Raw genomic sequence first — 18,907 nt, forward strand, 5'->3', positions numbered from 1 at the left:
GGGTAGTTTATTTAGTTTAAAAAAAATATCCAACGATTTACAGACGTCTCTTTCCCAATGTTAGTCAATGGGAAAAAGTGTTTCCGGGCCCAGCGACTGATACAGAAGTGTAGTACTGCCGTTTGGCCACAACGAATATTTTCCTCAGAGTCCGGCGCACTTCCTGGGGGCTTGGCCTTCCTCGACATTGGAGAAACACCCTGTATGTGTGTATCTGTATCGATGTTATGTTTATGCAACGGTCTGTATGTGTTTTATAATTTGTGAATTTAGGTTTTAGGATCCCCTCGAAAATTATCATTCTCTAATCTAATTTTCAGATACAACCAACCCTGATGTGATGTCGTCAACATACTGTATATGGCTTTGTTTAAATGAAAGTGTATTTAATCTGCCTTTCACCCAGTGTAAATGCATCCCGGGGTCCCACAGATCTGCAGGAACACACACTCACTCTCTGTGCAGTCCTTCAGCAGCGCCTCGGTCATCTTGAACCTCAGAGAGCTGCCCTGACCCGGAGCTTCCCCGCCCACCTCAGGCTCTCCGTCGTTCCTCTGCCCGTGGAAAGAATGATGGTGTCGATCCCGTCAGATATTCCTGAAGAAAAACACAGACCACAGAAGAATGCATACTTAGTTTAGTTATTGCCTTTCTAAAAACACAGGCTTTTTTCCCATTACTCAGATGGGGAGACGGCATTGACGTCAATGAACATGACGATATCAAAATGCAATATTGATGTCAAGAAATACCAACGTTTCCTTATTGTTATTGACAATATACACATGTTTTTTCCAATGCAGCAGTTGCACACAACATACAGTGACTACACTAACAGCGTTAATACTTTTTTTCCAAACTGATTTATGTGAAATTGTCATAAATAGGGTTTAAATTATTGAGTTATGGCCAAAAACTGGTGGTTTTAAGTTAGTGACTTTTACTTCTGACCACAATTATACCAACTTATATATATCAATATTCCAATTACTTGTATATAGACTATTCTGCACTATTTCCATTATATTCTATTTGTATTTACTTGCACTATTTTATCTGTTTTATTGTGTTGCACTGTTGGAGGAGCCTAAGATGTTCATTGTCATATCTACACTGTAGCTATGTACACAGGACAATAAAAGCCTTGAATCTTGAATTTTCGAATCAGTTCACCGTTGAGTCTAAGTGGACGTTTCTGCCTATTCGTGAAGAAATTCCCTGAACCAGTTCCTTGAATACCAACCGGATAACAAGGCTAGTATTAGCTACACAAGGAAAAGAAACCAACACAATGGAAACAGTCTATTTTTCTGTAATAACGGCCATTACCTGACGATGAGGAGGGAGGAGACGCTGTGGTTGCTGGTGGGAGTGAACCTCACGTTGAAGGCCTTTATCTCTCCGGGCAGCAGCAGCAGGTTGTACACAAAGGGCCGGGTCGATCCCTCCACGAAGCCTGAGCTGCTCTTTATTAGGGACGTCTGCAAAACACACAGAGAGAGAGAGAGTCTGTTAGACACAACCTGCGTCCACATGCAGCTCAGAAACAGCTGATTCTCTGTGAACTCACTCACCTGGTTTCTGTGGACCTGGAACTCTAAGGTGCTCGTGTCGATGTTGATGTTGGATAGGTTTCCTAATGGCAGCCTGGGAGATACAATGATTATTGATGTTGAAATAAAGTTTAAATATCAGGAATAAAGCCAAAATATTGAAGAAAAATGTCAAAGTATTGAGAATAAACACAAGAACTAAGTTATAATGTTGATAAAAACAGTCTTAATATCAACATAAAGTCTAAATGTAGATAAAAACAAGTTGAAATATCAAGAATAAAGCCAAAATATTGAGAAAAACGTCTAAATACTGCAATTAAATGTCAAAGATATTGAGAATAAACATAAAAACAAAGTTATAATATTGATATAAAGAGTCTTAATATAAGGAATAAAGTTTAAATGTTGATAAAAAAGTCTAAATGTGGAGAATAAATGTCAAATATTGAGACGTAGCGTAAAAACGAAGTTATAATGTTGATAAAAATAATCAAATGTGAAGAATAACGCTTTAATGTTGATAAAGTCTAAATGTAGATAAAACAAGTTGAAATATCAGGAATAAAGTCAGAATATTGAGAAAAACTTCAAAAACTGCGATTCAATGTCAAAGATATTGAGACTTAACGTAAGAACTAAGTTATATTGTTGATAAAAAGAGTCTAAATATCAGGAATAGAGTCCAAATGTTTAGAACTAAGTCAAAATGTGGTGAATTAAAGTCCAAATTGTTATAAAATGTGATAAAAACAGTCTAAATATCAACATAAAGTCTGAATGTAGATTAAAACAAGTTTGAAATATCAAGAATAAAGTCAAGAATATTGAGAGAAACGTCAAAATGTAGAGAATAAATGTCAAACCTTTGAAAATAAAGTCAAAAATATTGAGACTAAACGTAAGAACTAAGTTATAATATTGATAAAAAGAGTCTTAATATGAAGAATAAAGTCAAAATATTGAGAAAAACGTCAAAATATTGCAAATAAATGTCAAAAATATTGAGAATAAACGTAAAAACGAAGTTATAATGTTGAGAATAAAAGTCAAAATTGTTATTAATAAGTGAAATATTAAAATCAAAAAGTAAACACAAGCCCAGAAACCCGAGAGGATCACAGTGAGAGGAAGATGAAGGGTGTTAAATAGAAATGAGAAAGTGCTGAGTTTGTGAAAACGTCCCACCTGTCCGCCAGCTTTCCAGAGAACACCGAGGGGTTGGGCAACAAGGCCAAAGGGAGCACCTGCACGTAAACCAGCACGTCTGCAGGGTTTTGCAGAATCACCTGCTCCTCCTGCAGGAACACACAGAGAGGTTACACTCAGTTTCACATTAATAAGCAGAGATAATCAAACATGAATAACAACAGGTACATGAATAAACGTTACAGTGCAGTGTGAGATGTGAATAGTTCAATTAAAAGCAGCGGCAACAAGAAAAGTCTTCAGCCTGGATTTAAAAGCAGTCAGAGTTGCAGCGGAACCTCAAGACATTCCTGTGTGTGTGTTTGGTTGTTGTTGTTTACTCACAGAGGAGCTGTTTGTGTTGGTCAGAGGGAACATGATTCTCTGAGAGGAGTTCACCAGCGACGGCCAGGTCAGGTGAGCCGTGATTTTAGCTTGCACATTCTTCTGGAGGTCCGTGTTGACTTCAAAGACGGCTTCGATCCTTTTTGGAAAGAGAAAAAAAAAAAACACATCTTGTGACGTTTACCGTGCTTTATACCCCAAATCAGCACTTTTGAAACAGGAAGTGAAATAGAGGGATATGAGGCATGGCTAGAATGGGTGATCTGTTTGGTATTTTGAGCAAAACACTTCATAGACATGTTTTTTATATATTTTGTATATATATCCGAGACCTATGCTATTGCCTAAAAATAGCATGATAGGTGACCTTTAAAAATCATCTCAGTATGATAAAGTATAATTGAACTGTGCCTGTGGCTATGTATAGTTCTGTACAATTATTCACTTCATATTGAATGTTCAATTACATGAAATGATGAGCTGTTTTGTCTTAGTTTTGTTTGATGTATGTTTGAGGACCCCAGGAAGAATACCCAATGCTCATGCTAGTGCTAATGGGGATCCTAATAAAGAACAAGAATAAGACTACGTGACAATAAAGGGAATTGCAGGTAGAAAATACAGAAATAAACGTGGAACCATGGGGTCTTATTCTGACTCAAGAGCAAAGTCGTGAATTTAAATGGGAAACACTTGGATGTTCACCGAGAATAAACTGGTATATGATTGAGTTAAAATATAAAACTATGAGATTTTGAAGTCATAAGTTTGTGAAGAAAGGTCAGAAATTCTTTGAGATAAAAGTCACACATTTACAGGGAACGGATTTTATATAATATACATTAGAGATAGGGATGTCCCGATCACCTTTTTTTGCTCCCGATCCGATTCCGATCATTTGATTTTGACAATCTGCCGATACCGATTTTTCCCGATCCGATCTTTATGCAATGCATTAAGAGGAAAAAAAGGTAACAGATAACGGCTGGTCATCCAACGCGATGAATTCAGCTATCTTGGCTGTTATTTTTTTGGCCTTTTCACTGTTCTGGGGTAGTTTCTCTTTCCTTTTAAAAGTCTCTGAAAGTGTCGGTTGTTTCAGTGCCGTTACCTGAGTGGCCGCTGTGTACTCGTCGTGTTGTTGTTGTTGGTGTTTGTATTAGATTGGTCATGTTGAACGTAGCTCTGTTCTTTCCACCACGCGGAACCTCCGCCTTGCAAACATTGCATCTGGCTGTTACACTGCCTTCGCTTTCAATTTTATAATACTTCCAAACTCCTGACATTTTCTCTGTCCCGACTCCCGAGTCACCAGCTGAACGTAGCCTCTTGTTAGCTTACTGCTACTATTAGACACTGCGCCCACTCTGTTGCCAGATTTGAGAGAAATAAGCAACCAGGTCTATGAAAACAAGCCCAAAAGAAGCAACACATACATGATGTGTAATTTTAACCCAAAACTAAGGCCTCAGGATGACTTTAAGACGTGAACATGGTCATTTTTGTTTTGTAACATTAAATAAAATGTATAAAAATATTTTATATAAAAAAAAAAAAAAAAATCCGATCCCCGATTTTCCCCGGGGGGGGGGGGGGTTACCTTGGTTGCTGATTGGCTAATGGTTACACAAGCCAACACATCGTTATGACATCATAAAGTGGCCAAAATCTGATCAGCTCATTTTCAGACAGGTTTTTATAAAAATGGATCAGGACAAAAAGTGAGAGAATCTTTGTTCCTGAAACTTTCAGAGTCTCTTTACACAGAGGGGACACATGTTGATGAAGAAGAGACATGAAGAAGAGGGGACACATGTTGATGTAGAAGAGACATGAAGAAGAGGGGACACATGTTGATGAAGAAGAGACATGAAGAAGAGGGGACACATGTTGATGTAGAAGAGACATGAAGAAGAGGGGACACATGTTGATGCAGAAGAGACATGAAGAAGAGGGGACATGTTGATGTAGAAGAGACATGAAGAAGAGGGGACACATGTTGATGTAGAAGAGACATGAGGAAGAGGGGACACTCACTTGTGTCCCGAGCGCTCTTTGAGCTCTTTCCATCTGCGCAGGAGTTTCTGATGAAGATCTACGTCTGCGTCCCAGATATCTTCCTGAAGCGCCAGACCGTGAGGCTTCGACTCCGCTGGGGAGGGACATACAGATTCATTAATACAACATTTCCGTTCTTGTTGTGGGAGATTTGCACCAAAGAGTGTTCAGGCCAGGCATAAGAGGGACACATTATTAAGGAAGATTTATTTTTATAGTTACGCATTTTGAGAATGAAGCGATAATGTTAAGATTAAAGGGCTCCTATCATGCTATCTTTAGGCATATATTATGGGTCTCAGATATATAAAAACATGTCTATGATGTTTTCTCAAAATACAAACCGATCATGCATTTTAGAAATCTCTCAAACCCCTCTTTTGCAGCCCTGTTAGAGAAACGCGGATTTTGGGTCCTTAGCTTGAAAAAAAAAGAGGCGGCGGAGCTAATGCCTGATCAGAATTCTACCGGAGATAAAGTTAAATTCTGCTGTGATAAAACGCCATCCTGTTCTAAACCACATCAAGGATTATTTCTGAAACAGTATGGAGCTCAAATGCTTTTTCTCTTGCGGGTTTATCACAAGGTGAGTTCCTTTTTTTATTTCCTGCTTTTTAAACACATGTGCTCTCCAGTACAGGTTAGCTCTGAGTGTTAGCGAGGCTTGCTAATGTAAACAAAGACGAGATTACGTCCAAAACACGTCAGGCATTGTTTCTGATAGCAACTCTCTGTGGGTCCACCATCCGAAATTACGTCATATCGTCAGCAAATCTGTATCTGCCCGTTGTACCCCCGTTTTTAAAAGATTTGGGTACGGAGGAAAAGAGAGGGTTTTATTTTCTGACGCTGCGTGAGTTCCCTGACACACCGGGGACACATAGTTATGTATACAAGACATCACAAAGTGCATTTTACATGATAGGTCCCCTTTAAAGTCAACGTATCGAGAATTAAGTCAAAAATATTGAGAATAAATGGCAAAAAAGTCTGAAATCCAATAAGAACAGTGAAAATGTTCGTAATAAAGTCATAATATTGGGAATAAAGTTGAAATGTTGAGACTTAAGTACAAATTGAGTCAGAATATTAAGAATTAAGTAAAAATCTGGTGAATAAAGTCAACATTTTGATTATAAAAGTTAAACATTTGAATAAAAATCAATATACTATATATATAACTTTAAGTTGGATTTTATTCTTCAATATCGTCCTTTTGTTTTTACCTCTCATGCCCGGCCCTTCAACTCTTCCGTAAATATTTTATTTTACACACACACACACACACACACACACACTCAAAAGAAACAACTTACATTTAAGCACAAATGGCAGCCCCACATAACAGTGATCACCACACTGCAAGCTGGCGTCAAAATAAATATTAGCCACCTGAAAAAGATGGAGGAAAGAAAAATAAGTTCACGTTCATAAGGAGCATAATGAGATCAGGGAGGTGAGATGAAGGGGAATACACACCTTGGACTTCCGTCTGGGCTCCAGCTCGTCTCTGTTGTTGCGCAGCCGCTTATAATAAAAGCGAATGTCTTCAGTCAGCGAGCGGATCTGCTGCAGCCGCACTTTCTGAGTGAAGGAGCTCTGGATGCTGAAGCTCTGATGAACCACTTTGCCCTGAAGAACAGATAACAAACACATATCAGACACGTTAAGAGCAGAGAGGGCAAAAGTACACACACCCTTTACTCAAGTAGAAGTACAGATACTCGTGTTTAAAAGTACTCTGGTAAAAGTAGAAGTACTGACTAAACTTCTTTACTCAAGTAAAAGTAAAGAGGGCTTTGAAATGTACTTAAGTAGAAAGTACCCATAACTACCAGCTGTTTTAAAGAGTACCTGACCTCCCTTTGTATTAAGTAAGGGATAATGTGCAGCGAGGCGGTCATTATGGGGAAAAGAACACCCGACAGGCAGATCAGGAGCCCGACGCGACATTATTCTTGATATTGAAACTTGTTGTTACCAACATTATAACTTGGTTTTTACGTTTATTCTCAATATATTTGACATTTATTTGCAATATTTTGACGTTTCTCTCAATATTTTGACTTTATTCTTGATATTGCAACTTGTTGTATCTACATTTAGACTTTATAATCAACATTTAAACATTATTCTTGATATTTAGACTCTTTTTATCAACATTATAACTTGGTTTTTACGTTTAAAACTTTACAAACAAATGAACAAGTTGTTGTTGTTACCATTAAATCGGAGGTACAGGGTCCCACCATTCAATAAAGTAAGACTGAAGCACTCCTTTGTGCACCAGTCGATCCTCAAATTAAACATCCCAGATCTAATGTACGTTAGAGGGTCTTAAACTAGTTATTTTTTCAGTGATTGCAATGGTATGTTAAATGTCTGTTTCCTTGCATCGTGCCTTAATATGTGACCTTGTTTGATTTTGCAAATGGAGGTGCTGCGATGCAAGAAAAATGTCCGATTGATCTGACAGTAAAGTATTATCGTATCATAAGTCTAACCTTCAAGTTGACATCAAATACAATATTAAATGTCTCTTATTTGGTGCAACTTACTAGTAAACGTTTGCACAGAACTATTTGTAAACAGCATTTTTCAGGCCTGCACTAACTCGCTGTTGGAGGGCTTGATAACCCACTCCCCACTTGTTGGCGGACCCTCCATGTGAACCCGCTAAAGGACTGGAAGTGTGTGTGGGGGTCGGTTTGGAATTAGGCCTCCGAGTTACTCACTGGAAACGAAGCCGGTAAAACGATGTGCTTCGGAGAGCTGCTTAGCGTCCCCACTGCGATGAGAGCTTTCACTGGGATGGTTAATATCTGATGGAGGAGAGAAGAGGCAACATTAGACTGAATGCTGATTGGTTTAAAAATAGCAGCTTTTGATTGGCTTTCTTCCTACCTCGTAATCTGTGGTGATGTGAATGGCTCCATCATACAGGCCCTCCAGTGCTTTGGCCACCAGTGTCACTCTGAATGCTGCATAATAGCCGGATGCTAATATCACCTTTAAAGAGACAAAAATAAGACAAAAAATTGGTCAATGTGTGTTTTTATACGCAAGAATAACCTTAATCTTGTTACAGGGATTATGGCTATCTAGGGGTAAAGTTAAAACACTTCTCAAGCACTCTCAAGTTACATAAACCAATACAAACTGAGACACTTGAAGCATGAAAGCTTACAATTAATGCAAATTTATATCCAATAAACCTAAAACATTTAACGCCTTGTCAAAAGTAGTGTCATTTTTACGTGAGAAACAAAGCAAGCTTAATGGATTTTCTTTTTTGACATTCTCTCTCTCTCTCATTAGTAAAAATAAAGCTACCATTAAAATGATAAGACTGTTCATTTCTTTGTAAGTGGGTAAACTAACTAAATCTGCAAGGGATCAAATACTTATTTCCTTCACTGTATGCTTTGTTTGTCACGTAAAAATGACACTACTTTTGTGTCTCTCTGGGGTAGTTTTGTGTGTTTTGACTGTTGAGTTTCAATATGTTTACATTTTGGTCGATTTGCAGTAGTCTTGTATCTCTTTTGGTCTATTTTTGTGTGTCTTTTAGCTATTTTGTGTCAAACCTTTGTCCTTTTGTGTCTCTTTTGGGTCGTTTTGTGTGTTTTCTGACTGTTGAATTTCAATATGTTCATTTTAGTCCATTTGTAGAAGTTTTGAAAGTGCATTCTCTCTAAATGTGTGTGTAACAATTAGACACTGTGTAAAAGTGTGTATCCTGAAACTGTTGATAAGCATGTTTCTGTTTCATCAGTAGAAGTTGCAATGTCACCAGTTTCTCTCGAGCCTCCCCCTGCAAACCTTCAAGGAATAACCCAGAGGAAGAACAAAGACACAGACTGTGCTCGAGTATTTAACTGCTCCTCCTTTCACCCTAAAGTACTCGCAACATGTCTTCTGTTTGCCTCGACATGGACCTTTCTTTTTATCGCATTAGATAGGCGACACCGCTCCCCATTAACTTCCCTTCATCTCAATTCTAACAACACTGAGGTCCTTGTGTTCGACCTTGGTTGTTTTTATGAAGAAGATAAGTCACTTTTGCTTGTCCTCCTTGCTTTCAAACATCCAGATAAACTTCTGAAAATGTTAGCATCCTTTGTAAAGAACATTTTAACTTTGAACTAAACTAAACTACGAAATCATTTGTTTTAACCCTTGTGGCGCGTTTCCACTACAGCGCGCAGCCCGGTTTAAGAGGGCTGTGACGTCAGCGGCCCGTCTTTGGTTGCGTTTCCACTTGGCCTAGTACCGGCCGGCGGGTCCTAATTCACAGTTTTTCTGGCCTCATAAAATCGTGGGTCCAGGGCCAGAGACAACGAGGCTGAGTCGGGCTGAGTATGCTAAACTAGAGAGAGCATCGCTGGCAAGGGGGCAACAACTACAACAAGATGGACATATTTGACCGTGATTTAATTGTAATACACGTTTCAAAATGATGCAGAAGTAACAACATACTGATACCGGTTAGTAAAAACCATGAATTAATGCTTTGACAAGTCTGCAGACAGACGGCAGGCGGAAAACCTTTTAAAATGCTTGTTTTCTAAATGGAGATTGGCTAAGCTAACGCAGTATATGCTCCGACCGTCCACACTCACAACAACGGCCTATACAGACATAAAGAAAGCAGCGACTGTATTCACCATGACACAGGCAGTCTGTGGTTTGTACTTGTTTCACTTTTGTCTAGTTTCTGAACAGATATGAGGAGCTGTGAGCTCTGAGTGCTAACAGCTAACGGCTGTGTTGTTTTTCTGGGGTCCTCTGAAGATCACGTCACGGCTCCGCCTACACTGCGTTACTATAGATACTACCCCAGTTCCTAAACTGTAATGGAAATGCGCCATAAAGTGAGCCAGTCCTAACGAGGCCTAGCCATACCGAGCGGGGCCGAGCGAGGCCGTGTAGTGGAAACGCGCCATTAGATGCCCGAGTGCCTGGACCCTACTCTCTTCCACAAGTGGGTCAAAAAGGACCCGTATTAGAATAATATGTGTTTTTATGCCATTTTGGTTAAGAAAAATCCCTTGTATAATATTTAGTATTATATTTTGGTTGACACTAGAAATATTTTACATTAAATTTTTCACTATTTAGAATTTTAGAATTTTTTTTTACATTTTGAAAAAAACCGTTTTGAACATATTGATGCAAAGATCTCTGCTACTCTGAGACCCTCACGGTATTCCAGTCCCTTTTCAAAACTCATCTCTTCTCCTCTTGTCTACTCATAGGCCCACCCCCCATCAATCCATGCCGGTTGATCAAGTTTGATAGTCCTATACCCTCCCCACCCTAACCTTCCCTTATATTGTAAAGCGATGTTGAGTCCTTGAAAAGCCCTATACAAATATAATGTATTATTATTATTATTATTATTATAGTGACAGGTATCAGATCTTGCTGTGTAAAATAATCTTCCTGAGAGGTGTCACTTGTGTAGTCGTCTGTGTGTCCTACAGTGAATGTATTCCTGACAGCAACAGGTGATAAGAATCAAAGGTTCCCAGAGGATCCCATAGAAAATGCATGCGGGTCATTTTAGACCCACTTATGGAAGCTTGGGGTAGAAATACAAAAACTACAATTTCTTAAAATGTATAAAATTTAAAATTTAAATGGCATGATATCCAAAACATGTTTTTTGAGGAATAGCTGGAATATGAAATGATAAAAAAATGTAATTACAAAGATACTTCAAGAAAACCACCTCACCGGGTCCAAAAAGACCCACTTATGCATCTAAGGGTTAACTCAATTTGATGCAAAATGTTAGCTTTTTAAATCCCATCTATGTATACTTGATTTTCTGAGTGTTTTTGTAACCGAGTCTCTTTAAAGAGTGTGAATCCTTACAGTTTTGTGGCTGGAGGCGGAGATGTTCTGCAGCTCTCGGAGGCGGTTCAGAGCCACAGTGGCGTTTCCTTTCTCTGTCTTCAGCAGCTCCATCGAAATACTGTCTCCTGTGACGAGCCACGACTTTATCTCCAGCTGCAGGACAGAAAGGAAAAGTTCAACACCAACAACTGTGAAGGGAGTCCTTTGGCAGAACACTGTGTGACTGCACTTTTGCAATCTGCAGTAGTTTCGTGTCTCTTTGGTCTATTTTTGTGTGTCTTATAGCTATTTAGTGTCAAACCGTTGACCTTTTGTGTCTCTTTTGGAAAGTTTTGTGTGTTTTTTTACTGTTGAATTTCAATATGTGTTCATTTTGGTCGATTTGCAGTAGTTTTGTGTCTCTTAGGGGTTATTCTGTGTGTGTTTTGGCTGTTTAGTGTCAAACCTTTGTCCTTTTGTGTCTCTTTTGGGGAAGTTTTTAATTTTGAGTTTCAATATGTGTTAATTTTGGTTGATTTTTAGAAGTTTTGTGTCTCTTAGGGTTCATTTTGTGTGTTTTTTGGGGTAGTTTTGTGTGTTTTTTGGGGTAGTTTTGTGTGTTTTTTGGGGTAGTTTTGTGTGTTTTTTGACTGTTGAATTGCAAAATGTGTTCATTTTGGTCAATTTGTAGTAGTTTTGTGTCTTAGGGGTCATTTTATGTGTCTTTTAGCTATTTAGTGTCAAACCATTGTCCTTTTGTGTCTCTTTGGGGTAGTTTTGTGTGTGTTTTGACTGTGGAGTTTCAATGTGTCGATGTTGGTCGACTTGCAGTAGTTTTGTGTCCCTTTGGTCTATTTTTGTATGTCTTATAGCTATTAAGTGTCAAACCGTTGTCCTTTTGTGTGTCTTTTGGAAAGTTTTGTGTATTTTTTGACTGTTGAATTTCAATATGTGTTAATTTTGGTGTAGTTTTGTGTCTCTTAGGGGTTATTCTGTGTGTGTTTTGGCTGTTTAGTGTCAAACCGTTGTCCTTTTGTGTCTCTTTTGGGGAAGTTTTTAATTTTGAGTTTCAATATGTGTTAATTTTGGTTGATTTTTAGAAGTTTTGTGTCTTAGGGGTCATTTTGTGTGTCTTTTAGCTATTTAGTGTCAAACCGTTGTCCTTTTGGGTAGTTTTGTGTGTTTTTTGACTGTTGCATTTCAATATGTGTTCATTTTGGTCGATTTGCAGTACTTTTGTGTCTCTTCGGGGTTATTGTGTGTGTGTTTTGGCGGTTTAGTGTGAAACCCTGGTCACTGTGTGTCTCTTTGTAGTAGCTTTGTGTGTGTTTTGACTGTTGAGTTTAAATTTGCACTCCTTTTGTGTCACTTTGTTGGTGTTTTTTTGTGTCTTTTGGCTATTTAGGGTCACATTTTTGTCATTTTGTGGTTGTTTTGTGTCTCTTCCCACTGAACCCTTGTGTGCCTGTTCAGTAAAAGCAGTATTCTGCGTGATCTCACCTCTATGGGATTACTGTTGACCACCACAAATATGATGCTGCTGGTGTCTGTTGCACTGCGGACCCCAAAGTCCAGGATGTTCTCCTTCAGACTGGGAGGCAGGACCAGAGGCTTTTCAAAAAAGGCGACAAAAAACAAACACGTTACACAGACGCATATCACCAAGAACCAGGATGTCTACCCTGCCTTACAAAGACATAACTACATATATGGTCAAAACTGAAAACTGAATGCGACTTCTGTTTTTCTTCACAAGAACTTTCAACGTGGCAAAGGACAAAACAACTAGTTCCTCATAAAGATATCAGTCTGCAATTTAACTGAGACTGAAACAGCTGGAGACACATTCCATTTCTACAAGCTAACGACTGTAAATGATCAACTTATAATCACAATTTCAAGGAACTAGTGTTATTTGTTATGCAGTTTATCAGCTTGTCTGGAAAACATACATTTGAACCCTTTTTCTGCCAACTTCACTGCTTCAGTAGCTGTATTTTATGATGAAAACAGACTTTTTAAGTGATAAAAATGAAAGTTATAAAGGTTAATATGCTCTTTGTTCAGTACCGCTTTGATGGTAGGTAAATAAGCTACGTATTATGTACATATAAATGTCCATTGTGTACCTCCAGGAAGCCTGTGTAGGCCCGGACAGGCAGGTGAAACTTGGATGCGTTTGTGATGAGCAGGATGTTGCTGTCTATGTGAATGGAGGGTCGCACAGGTCGGAAGAGCAGGGAGAAAATGTAACGAGACTCGTGTGCGGGGATCAGGATGGGGGCGCTGAAGTTCTGCGCCTGAAACAGAAAGGGAAGTCAGTAGATGTAACAATTCCCATACAAAAATATCAGCTGTTTGGATGTTTTTAAAGCAGGGTTGCATGAGGTATTTCTTCACAGATGGCGTGTTTTCTACAGCAGCAATAAAATGCTTTGGATGTGTTTTTGAGACACCAAAAAACATCAATTTCAGTCTAAATGCAAGCTATATTTTCACCACTGCACCCGGTCTGAAGAGGAACTAAAGGCATTATCTATGCTCTCTTTAAAGCCACCTGACTCCATCTAAAAACAGTACATTTTATATCTGTTTGTGTTTATCAGGGTATATGCAGGAATCCTGAAGTCAAATGTAATCCCTTTTAAGAGCTTTTTTAAGACCCTTTCCATACATTTTAAGACCTCATCGCCACTTGGAGTTTTAACCGGTTACATTGGCGACACACTTTACCTCACATTGACTATATACAGTATTGATTGTCCTTCCTCCTTATCTTCCAACCATTTGGACGCAGACTTGCATTTCCCCATAACGATGTTGTTTAACAACCGGCGTAAACGGACCTTCGCGCGCTATCAAGCAGTGAGCGTGTGATGTCCTGTTCAGATGACGTCAAATCCAACGGGATGCCATAAATAAACTACACAGAATCACACTACACACCTACGCAATGATTACATTCAGGCAGACTGTAGAATACAACCTCTTTGGACCATTTATATACTTATTGGAAACAAGCTGCAAAATGTAATACCTTGGAAAATGCCGTTTAATACTTTGTAATAGGCTTAATTTTCGCTAAATTGATTCATCAACTTTTAATACTTTTTAAGACCCCGCGGACACCCTGGTTTATGTGGGACCCCCACCGTACCTGGCAGATCTTTTAAAACCATACGGTCACTGAGGTCTGCTGACAGATTACTTCTGGTAGTCCCAAAATCAAGCAGCGAGGAGACAGAGTCTTTGCTCCAACTCTGCCTGTTTTAAAATCTCGTTTAAAAACCCACTTCTTTTCTCTTGCATTCACAGACCAGGTACAGTATGACACTTGTGCCGTTACATTTCGGTTTTTGTATTGTTTTTTACGTCATGTAGGAGAGTTTTTATCTTACTAGTGTTTTGTATTGTCATGTAGGAGAGTTTTTCAGTCTGTGGCTTCTGATCTGGTTTCATTGTCTCGTGTTTTACATTTGTTTCATGTCCTGTCTGTTTTTTATGTATTTATGCCATGTTTTTATACAGTTGTTGATGTACAGCACTTTGTTCAACTCTGTTGGTTTTAAATGAGCTGTAGACATAAAGTGGATTGGATTGGGACTTTGGTGTTTTAAAGTGTTAGAATGGAATCAACAAAGACTCACAATAACTGGTCGTTGATCTTAAGGAAGGCCTAAATAAAAGAGGAAATGCATGTGTTGATTCTTCACTGCAGCTGCTTGTGTTCAAATCTAAATCTCCGCCCCTTTCTGCACATTTCTCTCACACCACTTCCCCTCTATCAGCAGCTGCAATCTAAGAAAAAGGCACGAGACGCCAAAATAATGATCTTTTTATTAATTCATAAGGAGCCAGAGATTGCAACACTTTTTTCAAAGTTTTAGATCTACTTCTAGTATTCAGTGTTTCATCACAACTGTGGTGTTGTTATCTTTTAAATTACTGTTTGTCCAATTGAGTCGGCTTTGAAGAGAATACAAAAATGGCCTTGGTTCCTTGTTGTAAAATGATGTTAAATGGCAAGGTGAAAACCACTCTAAATATATCCTACACTTCGACTCAATTCAATCTAACAAAGTCTATATAGGGCTATACCAAATACCTTTACTTTTTCAACATTTGAAGATTGAGTTTGTCTTTTTAAGATTAAGTGGTTCATTAGATTCAGTTAGTTATTACTGCAGCGGCTCGTCTGGTCTTCAACCTTCCTACATTCTCCCACACCACGCCGCTCCTCCGCTCCCTTCACTGGCTTCCAGTAACTGCTAGAATCCACTTCAAGACACTGGTGCTTGCGTACCATGCTGTGAATGGATCTGGCCCTTCCTACATCCAGGACATGGTTAAACCATACACCCCAGCACGTGCACTCCGCTCTGCATCAGCCAAACGGCTCGCTGCACCCGCACTACAAGGGGGACCCAAGTTCAGCAAAAACACGTGGGTTTGCTATCCTGGCTCCAACATGGTGGAATGAGCTCCCCATTGACATCAGGACAGCAGAAAGTAGGGCTGTGCAATTAATCGTATTTTAATCGCAATTACGATTTTGGCCTGCCACAATTACGAAAACAACATAATCGAAAAAAACAATTATTTTGCTTTGCTAGGTTGTGTCCGTGCACTGCAACATATTTGATCTAATTTATTTTGGTCTCATTTATTTGTATTTATCATATTTATATATGTTTAGTAGCTTGGGGAAGTGCGCTCCAAAATATTTGTTGATCTTGTTTATTGGTATTTATTATTTTGATATTATTTATTTAAATGTATCATTTATTTTTGTATTGGTTTTTCAGTTGAATTATACGTTCAGGGTAATCAACAGTTAAAAAGATACTGTTCAAATTATTATTTGTATTTGTTTTAAAGTTCAATAAATAGATTTTTTCAAAGTCAATGAATAATCGTATTTAATAATCGTGATATCAATTATTGACCCAAATAATCGTGATTATAATTTTTGCCATAATCGCACAGCCCTAGCAGAAAGCTTACACATCTTCCGGCGCAGACTAAAAACTCATCTCTTTCGACTCCACTTCGAGCAATAGAATGACTAACAAAGCACTTATATACTAACACAGGGCTGGCTTATCTAAAGCCTGTGGAGTAGCACTTGAAATGTTTTGTCTCTATGAAACCTGTTTTCTTCAAGTTTGTATCTTCTTGGTCGAATGCACTTATTGTAAGTCGCTTTGGATAAAAGTGCCAGCTAAATGCAATGTAATGTAATTACTTTTTATTTATTTAGTCAACTTCATTAAATTATAAATAGTCAGTGCGTGCCTCAAATTTTTTTTAGAGTTAAGTTTTGTTTATGGATGGCAAACCACCAACAAATATGGATTTAAGCAGATTATTTGGTTGGATAAAAACATGTTGTGTATATATATATATAGCTTACGATTTGGATGATGGTATTGATGTTTGGTCGCCGGTGTCTAAATAAGAACCCACAGATGTAAATAGCTAAGCTTCCTGCTGCTACTCCTGTCTGTTTCAACCAAGCCCCCAGGAAGTGCGCCGGACTCTGTGCCAATATTCGTTGTGTCCAAACGGCGTTACTGCAATTTCCGTATCAGTCCGTGACGTCACCCGGCCCAAAACAACTTTTTCCCATTGACTAACATGGGGAAAGAGACGTCTGTAGTTTATTTAGTTAAAAAAAAATTATCCACGATTTACAGAGTATGAACTATTTTATAGCCCTTATTAGAATCATTCGGTCCTTAAAGTTGTAAAATGTACTAAAAGCTGAATCTTGATTTATTTTCTCTCTCCATTCATTCTAGTGAGCCGAGAGTGGGAGCTCGGGGGGCGGGGCTTAAGGGGCGCATGCTCTGTGAGCGCACATACGGGGTGTTTCTCAATCGCGAGTACGCTTGCTTGGTAGCACATGTCTGCCGAGCATCTTGCTTCAGAAGCGAGTCAAGAATACTTCCTGACATTTGGAAAACAAAGAGTGGAACACGCTAGCAAGTGTGCAGGTGTGCGTCATATGAGAGGCCCCGCCTTACATCTTCCGCCACAGATTTGGGGAAATTGGTCCGTGCGCAAAGCATTGTGGGGATTTTAAGACCGCGAAGTCTACTCATGTGCAGACTCGATATTTCTCCAAACGGAGTACGCCGGGCTCGGTAGATTTCCAAGTATGCTGGAGATTGGAACAGTACTTCGGCGGCACTCGATGACGTAGTATGCTTGAAATAGTGGCTCGGAAGCAGCTTTACTCGCAATTGAGAAACACCCACGGGTTCTTCTGCTCTGACAGCTAGGCATGCTGGGTAATCTGTGACATTTCACTCTCTCAAAAGTTGGGCCATTTTGTCTTCATGCGCCAATGAGCAGCTCTCATAGGAAAGAACGAGACCCCGCCTCCCACGCTGTATCCAGTTCTTATTAAACATCCATGGTTTCAACACATTTCATCCACTGTAGGTAGTAGACTGACTATAAAGAGCTACCTCATACAACCCCCACTTCAAAACACCTAAACCCTCTCTTAAATCTTTTCTGTGACGCTCACATTAAACATTGTTTTGGCCTCTTCGGGCAGAGACACGTTGTGTATCCTGATTGCAAAGCCAAAGGCGTTTGTGAGGAAGATGGGTCGATCCACGGGGTCCACGGGGCTGTCCCTGATGTGGAACAATGTCGCCGTGTGGTCGAAACCCAGGTATCTGCAAGAGGGAAGGAACATTTTAAGATTAAAAAAAAAAACATTATTTACTCCAAACATTAACTCCAGGATTTATCCACTTAACAACTCACCCATCTAAAACTTCTGCCTGGTACGGGATTTCAAGCTTGGAGTAACTTTTTTCTTTTGCTTTCACAGTTATCTTACCAGAGAACTGATATGATCGTCTTGCTTTTGAGGCTGCAAGAAAAAAAGAACAAGCCACAGCAGATAAGTGCACAAGGCCTCACAAGAGGAAGTTGTGCAATACTGTGAAGTGAGGACATGTCATTCTCTAACTCTTTGAGCTTAAACATTTCTAGATCATTATTAATGAACAGCCAAGATGTGCTACAGGACACACAAGTTATTTCCCCCTGAGTATACAAAGAAAAAATTAAGTAAAAATCGACTTATTCTTAAAAAGGTAGTTGAAGCAAAACACTGTCTAAAAAAACACATATCTAATTGTGGTTAAAATGATCTTTCCGTGTCTCTGTGAGCCTTTTAAAGAGGCTCAGTTTCAGTGTCTCTCCTGTGAATGTTTCCATGCTTTAATGTTCAGAAAGTGCTTTATTTTTCTCACACTGCCGAATGCTTTTACTTTCCATTGATTGTATGTCCGAGCTTAGCTGTTTGCAATTGAAATTCTTTAAAAAAAAAACTCAACAACAGAAGTATTAAACATATATGTGACTTGCTCCATCGAAATCAGTCGCATTGACCCGAAGACACATTTTGAGTTGTATACACTGTTGGAAAGAGGAGATTCCTAGCTTTCTAATGATATCAGGATTGTTGTTGTACTCCAAATATTAAGCAAAATATGTCACATTATATAACGACTGTTACAGAGTCATCACTTTGAGAAAAAGGCCTTCAAAGTTTCCTCTTCTCTGGAATCCATCGATCTGATTGGTTATTAGCAAATTATGAAAGTAGTACGGACGGAAAATATTTTCGTTTGGATTACTGGTCTGGGGGAAGCTCGCTTGTGAGAGTGTGTGTGTGTGTGTGTGTGTGTGTGTGTGTGTGTGTGTGTGTGTGTGTGTGTGTGTGTGTGTGTGTGTGTGTGTGTGTGTGTGTGTGCGTGCGTGTGCGTGCGTAGTTTTGCGTTTGTATGTATTGTGTTTGTTTCCCGGGGAAAACACTCACGAGAAACACCGGCTGTTGTTACGCCTGCTGTGACGTCAAGTTACTCCGTTCTCCACTTGTAATGCCGAAGCTTCAGAGT

The 18,907-nt window shown here is 39.1% G+C and overlaps 1 protein-coding gene across 1 annotated transcript in view; it reads right to left on the minus strand.

Annotated features, from left to right (window-relative positions):
* Positions 1 to 18,907, minus strand: part of tmem131 (transmembrane protein 131) — a gene marked incomplete in the record, with an annotated part of 75,545 nt that overhangs the window by 18,099 nt on the left and 38,539 nt on the right. Inside the window, 15 exon segments of the mRNA XM_034149708.1 lie at positions 455 to 567; positions 1,330 to 1,481; positions 1,575 to 1,647; positions 2,742 to 2,851; positions 3,087 to 3,225; positions 5,124 to 5,238; positions 6,461 to 6,536; positions 6,624 to 6,776; positions 7,880 to 7,966; positions 8,049 to 8,153; positions 11,025 to 11,159; positions 12,486 to 12,596; positions 13,115 to 13,285; positions 17,521 to 17,674; positions 17,766 to 17,874. Coding sequence (XP_034005599.1) covers positions 455 to 567; positions 1,330 to 1,481; positions 1,575 to 1,647; positions 2,742 to 2,851; positions 3,087 to 3,225; positions 5,124 to 5,238; positions 6,461 to 6,536; positions 6,624 to 6,776; positions 7,880 to 7,966; positions 8,049 to 8,153; positions 11,025 to 11,159; positions 12,486 to 12,596; positions 13,115 to 13,285; positions 17,521 to 17,674; positions 17,766 to 17,874 — 1,803 coding nt within the window.

Source organism: Trematomus bernacchii, unplaced genomic scaffold (assembly GCF_902827165.1).
Source record: "Trematomus bernacchii unplaced genomic scaffold, fTreBer1.1, whole genome shotgun sequence".
NCBI lineage: Eukaryota > Metazoa > Chordata > Actinopteri > Perciformes > Nototheniidae > Trematomus > Trematomus bernacchii.